The sequence below is a fragment of the Saccopteryx bilineata genome, chromosome 2, assembly GCF_036850765.1.
Source record: "Saccopteryx bilineata isolate mSacBil1 chromosome 2, mSacBil1_pri_phased_curated, whole genome shotgun sequence".
NCBI classification, from domain to species: domain Eukaryota; kingdom Metazoa; phylum Chordata; class Mammalia; order Chiroptera; family Emballonuridae; genus Saccopteryx; species Saccopteryx bilineata.
In genome coordinates, this window is record NC_089491.1 from 344,471,670 (window position 1) to 344,480,388 (window position 8,719).

General features: G+C 57.8%; 1 protein-coding gene across 1 annotated transcript; it reads right to left on the bottom strand.

Moving 5' to 3' along the window:
- Positions 1-1,768: 1,768 nt before the first annotated feature.
- On the bottom strand, positions 1,769-8,016 carry NOBOX (NOBOX oogenesis homeobox). Its single transcript, XM_066254547.1, has 8 exons — positions 7,575-8,016; positions 5,476-6,006; positions 4,578-4,750; positions 4,159-4,310; positions 3,840-3,925; positions 3,406-3,637; positions 2,768-3,078; positions 1,769-2,067 (listed from the first exon to the last, which is right to left on the bottom strand). Exons 1-8 carry the CDS (start codon positions 8,014-8,016, stop codon positions 1,769-1,771), a joined length of 2,226 nt encoding a protein of 741 aa, XP_066110644.1.
- Between the last annotated feature and the right edge of the window lie 703 nt (positions 8,017-8,719).

Genomic DNA, 8,719 nt, shown 5'->3' on the forward strand with positions numbered 1-8,719 from the left:
AAGCAGATCAAGTGGGAAGCTGCTGAGGCTGATACCAGCTCCAAGACCCCTGTCTTCTGTAAGTCCTGCTCCCAGATGCCTGGGCTCTGACACCTGGAGTCACTCGGACATCCTCTCCTCCCCACCCACAGTCACAGTTGTTCTGCCGACTTCAAGTGGCCCCTCTGTCCCCCTCCCACTACTCAGTCCCCCTCCATGGCTTACTCCCAGGCCCGTGGACCTCCCCACGGCCCACCCACTGCCTTCCTTTCCCCTGCAGTCTCTCTGGAGGCCTGTGCTGTAACCATCCCGGATTTGACTGTCTCCTCGTTACCCCACCACCACCACCACCACCACCAGGTAGCAAGTCTGAGAGGAGGGTGGGCAAGTTCCCGTGCAACTCAGCTGCCACGGGGTAGCCTGTATTTTACCTGGCAAACCAAGCTACGATCCACACATCCTCCATGTCCTTGAATCTGATGTTAGTGGCTCTAGGACTTTGGAAGAATTAGCTTGGGCTTCCTTATTGCAAACTGGCAAATTTTCAACCGGTGTGCCACAAGAGTTTTTAAAACATGCACTACCTGTTTAGTCAGGAGCATGGATGACCTCTTTTCCCTTAGGTTGTCAAATAAAAATTTACAACAGCAAACACAACAACAGCCGTCTGATGTGAATGAATTGAAATTATACCTTTTTTTTTGTCAGATCGGCAAAAAAATATTTTTGGTGTGCCATAGAATTTTAGTAATTAGTGTATATGAGTGCCGTGGGATGAGAAGGTTGAAGATCACTGTTGTAATCCACCAGAATGGTTTGCGCCGTGAAGCCTGCGCTAGGTCGCCATCTAGCGGAGGCAGTGGAACTGTGAACGCTTACACTAGAAGGGGGACAGTTCTTTCTGGAGTCTGCAATGGCTTCTGCCCTGGTCAGCCATAGAACCCAGAGATACACCGGGGAGAGGGCGATGACATCAAGAGGATGTGTGTTTTCCAATCATCATGTTTATTTTCCAATAAACATTTGGGGGTCCGGAATGGCATGCCCCTATGCACAGTGGGCGCTGTGGGACTATCAGTTGTGCGGGGTGCCAAACAGAAGAGCATCTCTTCCTGGTGCTCCTACCCCTTGTTCCAACACCCTCACCCCCACACAAAAAAATAAATTGTGGTGCACAATACTAGAAACTTACGCTAAAATACCCTTGGGCTACTCTTGTGACCCTATGCCTATAGGGCCCGAATTCCAGAGAGAAGCAGGCTCGGCTCTGCCCAGGTTACACTGCGATTGAGAACAGAGCATGGTATTTAAGGGCAGCACTGAAGGCCAGGCCCCAGGTGCCCAGCACCTCCTCCTGCGGGGGCCACGGCCCAGGGAGGATGCCGCACACCACGCTGTCATGCCCAGGACAGACTCCGCCTGGGACACCCAGCCCCACAGCCAGCCACTGGTCGGCTGAGTGGGAGGCAGTGAGGGAAATGGAGGTCTGAACTGGCGGCAGTGAGAGGACACAATTGGAGAGAGAGCCCCTAGAGCAGGCCAGTTCACTGCCTGCCATAAGCACGCTGACTCGTTTGTCCAGCGAGGAAAGGAAACAACAAAAACAGCATGCAGCAGCCCCACTGCCGTCCACTTTCCTCAGGGGAGGGGAGAGAGGGGAGGAGGAGGGCAGCCCCTCCCTTCTCAGAACAGTGTCTGGCAAGATGAGGGGCCACACCGAATGTCACACTCCCCTTACAGTCCCCGTCTTTCCCAGCGCACCCAGCACTCTCGCACCAAGCGGCCTCTCTTAGGCCGTGGCCCCAGGACCAGCGCCATGGCCGTTTGTGTCCTCTCCTCGGGCCTCCGCAGATGCAGTGGGCTGCTCCTTGGGGGCCTGGACAAGGGGGGGCCTCACCCCTGGTCTGGCCCCGCCAGGCAACCAGCTGGGCCCCGGAGAAGGCTGCCTGCTGGTTGCCTGGGCACAGGGAGCTGGAAACAGCTCGGGGAAGTAGCTGTCCCCTCCCGAGGGGTGCCCCAGAGCCAGAGGGCAGAAGGGACCGGTGAAGGGCAGTTCTGGCAAGCAGGGGTCGTTCCAGGGGACTGTACCTGCAGGGTCAGAGAGCACAGGGAAGATTAGGCCAGACGCGGGATATCAGCCACAGCTGAACACGTTCCCAGACAGCCTGCTGCCACAGTAACACAGGACCCCATCCAGGTATAGGTGACATCCTAGCACCTGGAGCTCCCTTCAGGACCCTGCATGGCCCTGAGTCAAGGTTCTGTGGCCTGGTGACGGTGACATGAAGTGGCTCAGGTCACATACCCTCTCACTCAGGCAGCAAGGAGACGGGGAACCAAGCAGACACGTCTCCCTTCCCCTTTACTAGAACTTAGTCACATAAGACGGCTGCCTCTGGGTTTCCAGAGGTCCCAGCAGCCCGTCAGAATACCCCTAGAACTCGCCATCGAGCCTGTGCCAAGTGCGTCACTCCTAAGGCTCCTAAACCTCCACCCGGTGCTTCGACAATGGGAAATCGGGCTCCCGATTCAGTGCCCGGGACGCCGAGCCCCGGGAGAGTTGGACACTGCTGGGCAGGTCTGGGGACTTCAGTTTTCCTGTCCCCCAAGCTCTCGCTGACTCTCAACCCTACTCAGAGACACTTGAGGGGAAAGAGCTTTAGAAAGACCCCCAGGGGCGGGGAAAATGGCTCCCTCGTGCCATGCCCCGCCGCCCCTCTGTAACGAGGCTCTCCGCCCCTTCTCCCCTTCCCGTCACTCAGGGCAGCTTCTCCTCCAGCAGACTCACCCAGAGCCCCCACGGGCGCAGGCGGCTGCGGCAGGACCTGCCCGGTGGGGGGCGCGGGGAAGCAGCCCCGTGAAGGGCCCCCATTGGGGCCGTAAGGCAGGGAAAAGAATGTGTCTTCAGGGAGCGGTGGCAGCAGCGGCAGGGAGCTGGGCGTGGGGAAGGGGTGCAAGTAGGGAAACTGAGGCTGGGGGTGCTGGAAAAGCTGGTTCTGTGGACCCTGGGAGGCCTGGAACAGCCCTGGCTGGGTGCTTGGTTGGTAATCCTGGACTTCCAGCTCTTCCAAGTACGAGCAGTTGGGGGGCGGTGTGACGCTGTGGGGACAGGGGTGTGTTGTGTGAGGGTGGGGGGCTCCTCATTCCTGCCACATAGTGGGAGAGTGTGCTGCTCTCACCTTTTGCCCCACCTCCAAGACCCCAGACTCCTCCTCTTCCTGCTCCCAGCTCCGCCCCAATTCCTGCTCTGCTGCTGCTGCTGCTGCTGCGACATCCCAGCCGCTCCCCACCCCATACCTGCTTGTCCTTTTATCCTTCTTCACGGTTCCCCTTCCCTGCCCCTCTGAGCCAACCCTTTGCCCTCCCAAGCTCCTAACCCTGCTCCCAATAGCTCAAGTGACCAACGGTCCCCATTAGGTTCTGTACCTGGTTTCCCAGGCCCCACAGGGGCCGTCCTTGTGGCCACAGTCACAGCCCAGAGGATCCAACAGCAGGGGCATCAGCTGGGGGGTGTAGGCAGGGCCAAGGGGGGAGAGGAGGCTGGCTCTTTGAACAGGTGGGGGGCTGAACAGTGGTGGGGTCACTGCCACCCTTGGAGCCCCCTTACTCTGTTGGGTGGGGGCCAGAGTCTGGTCAGATGTCAGAAGCACAGGGGGTTCTAAGGACAGAAGTCAGAGAGAGGTTGTCATGGTAAGAAAATGGGAGGCAGATTTGGGACGGGTGGGTGGTCGATGTGTGTGACGCTCAGGTCCCCTTGGACAAGTCCTGCTGGACCCACAGCAGGGTGCTTTGGCCCACACCATGTCTATCATGAAAGACCCGCTGTCTTTGCTGTCTCCCTCAGAAGGTGGCTAGCTCACCTGGAAGGGTGTCTAGAGGGCGCTCCTGAGGGAGGGGACCAGGCTCTGGGTCCATGGGCACAGTGGGGGGCAGCTCGGCTGTGGAGCTGGAAGCAGACAGAAGGAAGGTTGTAGTATGAGTGGTCCCAACACTGGCCTCAGTGCCAGGAAAGGGACACTTGAGTGCCAAACTCTGCCTCGGTCCAAGGGCCTGGCCACTCCCCCACCCCATATAGCCCAAACCCCTCTAAATATTAGCCAGCAGCTCTGGCCTCATGCTCAGCCTTTGGGCACTTTCTCCTTCTAGCCCCCAGGATGCCAGCTTGGCCTTCACAGTCACCTGCACAGTCCGCTGGCCGGGGCGGGGCCTGCGGGGGCGGGGCCTGCGGGGGCGGGGCCCGCCGGGCTGTCCTTGCTCTCCTTCTCATTCAGTTTCTCCACTTTTCGCCACTTTGCTCGGCGATTTTGGAACCACACCTGTAGGGAGAGACACTTCAAGAGCCTGAGAAAGGGGCAGAGACCAAGACTCAGATCCTGCCAGTCACATGATGAGCTAGCTGCACGATGTTGGGAAGTCGCTCCCAGAAAAAGTCCATTGCCACAGGCCCTGCCATGGAAGATGCCTGCTTCCGACAGAGTGGCTGTATAAAAGCTCCCCCCTCCCCACACTCCATGGCTGTTGCGATGTGTGAACGGGCAAGAACACAGCCCCAGCGAGCTCTGACTTGGGCACTGACTCAGCAGGTGCTGAGCAGGGGCCCTGCTCTCAGAGGTCCAGTCGGGGGGTGCTCCTCCACCCCTGGTGCACTGGCCAGCCCCCTTTACCATGATGCGCTGCGGGGTGACCCCCACTGTCTGGGCAATCTCTCTGCGCTTGTCACTGTCAGGGTAGTGGTCCTCTCGGAATAGCTTTTCCAGCTCCTCCAGCTGATCTGGAAGGAGGAGACACTCAAGTAAGACACACACCAGGGATGTGGTAGGAAAGGAAAAGATGGATGCCTTCCAGGTGGGACTGCAGTCCCTAGCCCAGGGGTCTTCCCACAGATTTGCAACCAAGTTCCCCCCTGGGCGGGGGCCTTCGCTCAGTGGGCAGGAACCCTGTGGTGTTTGCTGTCCTGACCTTTTTTTTTTTTTTTTTTTTTTTTTTTTTTTTTTTTTTATAGAGACAACGAGAGTCAGAGAGAGGGATAGATAGGGACAGACAGACAGGAACAAAGAGAGATGAGAAGCATCAATCATTACTTTTTCCTTGAGACACCTTAGTTGTTTATTGATTGCTTTCTCATATGTACCTTGACCTTCAGCAGACTGAGTAACCCCTTGCTTGAGCCAGCGACCTTGGGTCCAAGCTGGTGAGCTTTTGCTCAAACCAGATGAGCCCGCACTCAAGCTGGCGACCTCGGGGTCTTGAACCTGGGTCCTCCACATCCTAGCCCAACGCTCTATCCACTGCGCCACTGCCTGGTCAGGCCTGTCCTGACCTTTCTAACCTTTTTCCCATTTCACTTTCTGAGGAGGCAGCCTGCAGCCCTGCAGGAGGTCACAGGAGGGTCCAGGACAAGGTGATGGGCCACCTGGCTACTAACCGCCCTCCAGTCTCTGATTCCCAGAGATGACACCAGATCTCTTAGGTCTCCTCTTACCTTCAGGGACTTACCTGAGCGGTAGAGGGTTCGAGTCTTTTTCCGAACTTGGCAAGTCACCTCTAGGGGTCTCTTCCGGTCTGTGTTTCTGCTGTCCTTGGCCAATGTGCTGAGGAGGTTGGCCAGGTGGCAGGGCCCCCGGCCTGACCCGCATGGCCCCGTGTTGTTTGTGGTAGGGGCGGATTTGGAGGCACCAGGACTCGACGCTGAGGCTGGGCCTGTGGCAATGGACTTTTTCTGCTTACTGGAGCCCGGCGAGGAAGGCCTCTTCCCTGCCTTGACCTCTCTCCTGGGGAGGGGACAGCCTTCTCCCTGAGGCTGGGGTTTGTCTTTGTGGAGAGCCTCCGAGCCAGGGGGCTGGCTGGGGTGCCCAGTGTCAGGCCCTGTGGGTTCTCCAGGGGCCTCAGATGAGTGCTTCTTTCCAGAGACAGCACAGGACGGGGGTGGGTCCCCACTCGGGGCATCCTGGGTGTGGGGGGCTGCACTCTGCGAAGGTTCTTCCTTCTTTAACCCAGCAGCTGGGGGCTTGCCTCCACCTTCCTGGCCTGTGGGGAGCCAGCACCCACTGAGCTTAGCACAGGGGTGGGGGTGGGGTCTAAACCAGGAGGTTTGCTGCTTCCTGCCCTGTGGCTGGTTTCCTGTTTGAGCCTAAGCTTTGGTCTGTCGGTTTATAGAACGAGCAGGAACTCCGGGCTGCCCATTATGAGGGTCGAGTTTGATAACCCCACTGCTCTGAAGAATGTGTGCAAATCTAAGGGGGCCTCGGCTCAAGTGCATAGACAGAGGGCAATCCTAATTTGGGGGTATACCCACTTCCCGTGAGCTCCCTGCTCTTTTTCCAGCACCCAGAATGGGAGTTGGAAGGGCTGGTGTCCGGGTGTTTCTAGGGACAGATGTTGGGGCTGGGCAGATGGGGGAGAGAGAGACACTGAATTCTGCTTTCTTCTCAGATGGGATTCTGTTCCTGCCACAGACACAGACATTATGGCTGAGAGTGGGGACAGGGCAGGATTGGAGGGCCTCCGGGAGCCCCCGCAAGGATGTCTAAGGAGCCCACAGGCCCGACCACCCTCCCCTTCCACAGAACTACTCTGCCCCTGCCATCCCTTCTCAGGTCCCTACGTACCCCTGCTCCTTCCCTGGGCGGAACCTCAGGCAGGGGCCTGGGCCTGGGCCCAACTGCCCTCCTTATACAAGGCAGGAAGGGCGACTCAGCTGACTCCAAAAGCCCCTCTCAGACTATCAGCCTGCCTGTCTGTCTTGGAGCTATGGCTGGCTCATCTGGTGCTCACCACGGCCAGGCACTGTGCTAAGCACATTTCAAAGACTAGAACCATATACAATCTCTGTGAGGAAGGCGCTGCCCACATCTCCTTCTAACATATACAGAAACGCCCGCCAGAATGTGGAGTAATTTGCCCAAGATCAAAGGGCAAAGTACTCCAAATCCCTACACGAAGTCCCTCCCAGGGCCACCAATCCCGCCCCTGGCCACCTCCCACTTACTCAGAACCCCGGAATCCTTAGCTCCAGGAGCTGCCTCATTTTTCCAATTAAATCGGAGTGTTTTTACAATAGATACTAACTAATGCCTAAGCACTATTGTTATTTTAATGAAATTGAGTGAGATATATAATGTCTTAAGAAATAACCCCCTCACAGTGTGTGTAGTAAGATGGGCCATCGTGGGCTAAAGGACTTTGTCAAATTGTGTCCTTGGGTGTAGAAGGGGCCTGACCTGCAGGGGACGGATGCTGGCAGAGAGTGAACAGGCCTCTAGGAGGTGAACCGGCCAGGTTGGTGGCACGGCAAAGGTGCGGCAGGTCAGTTTTACAGCATTTTAGGAAGCCGGTAACTTAGCAAACCTGATACATAGTAAGTGCTTAATAAACGCGACGTATCAGAGTGACACACCCTTGTAACAAAGAGGACCAGGGTCCCGGTACTCCAGCCCTGCGCCTGTGGGGACGTGGACCCGGTGGAGGCTGGTGCACTATGGGGGCCTCTCTGGCACCGCAGCCCATCCCCTTGACCTGCCCAGGCTCGAGCCTCCTCCAGGAACTGGTGTGGCCAGAGCCCTCCAGCCCAACCCCCCTCCGTGCCCCGGGCTCACCCTGAGGGTCCTGGCAGGGCTCCTGGGTGGCTTCCATGGTCTGGACTCCAAGGCGAGGCCGCCAGCTGCCTGCACAAGTGAGGCCTAATGAAGCCTGGCCGGTGGACAGGTGTGGGGAGCCGGGCCTGCGCCCCGGGACCTGCGGCGGGAGAGGCCGACGTGGATGGTGAGCCGGGCAGCTGCGCGGCTGCGCGGCTGCAGGCCGCGGCGGGCGGGGCACAGTGCCCGCGGGCCGCCCACGCTGCCCAGGCGCCAGGTGCTGCCCAGCCAGGTGCGGGCTCGTGCGCTGCGCCTCCCCTCGTGCATTTAGCGCGCCACGCGGAGGCGGGTCATAACGGGCTGACCGGAGTAGGCCAAGTTGGTTGCGCTGACTTTCCAACGGTTGGAGGGGGCAGGCCTGGGTCACCGACACCCAGACAGACTTGAAAGTGAACTTGGCCATGGCTTAAAGCTTGGGCACGGAGAGGCCTTCCCCATGCACTGTGGAAGGTGGCTTCGGGAGCCACTGAGCAGGGGCGCCCCCAAACGGGGCTTGTGTGGCTCCAGTTTCCCCGAGGCTCAGGATTAACGAGCCCCCAAGACCCTCAGCGCAGGTAGCTGACCTCGGGTGACGAAGACCAAGCAGAACGCACCCAGGCGACAAGGTAAGCCCGGCGTGGTGGCCAGCAGACTTCTTCGGTGGGGCGCGTGGTTACTCCCAGGTAAAGCACCAGGTAGTCGGGTATTGTCCTGTGACATGACAGTTTTATTCTTTGAGAATGAAGGGGCGTCTCCTAAGGGAGACCTCTCAGGGGTGATCTTTATGGAATGTTTCTTGCCTTCTTTATAAATTAACTTTAGATTTAAAATTCTGATTGCCTTTGGTGCCGCCTGCCCTTGAGTGGGAGGTGCTGTCCAGCTGGAAACAGGTGCTCCAGCAGGCGGGGCAGGAGCGAGGTCAGCTGTTTTGCTTTTAGCATTTCAAAGAGTCTGGACACCACGTGTTTCGTTGCTGTAATCACCTGCTGGTACCTTTTCCTGTGCCTTAAATTCCTTGGAGGGGTTCCGCCTGCACGTGTGTGGACTTTGGACAGCGTTATGAGAATTTTTGTGCTTTCCAAAACAAAACGTATAAACGGATTAACTTTGTGACATTATAATCCAAA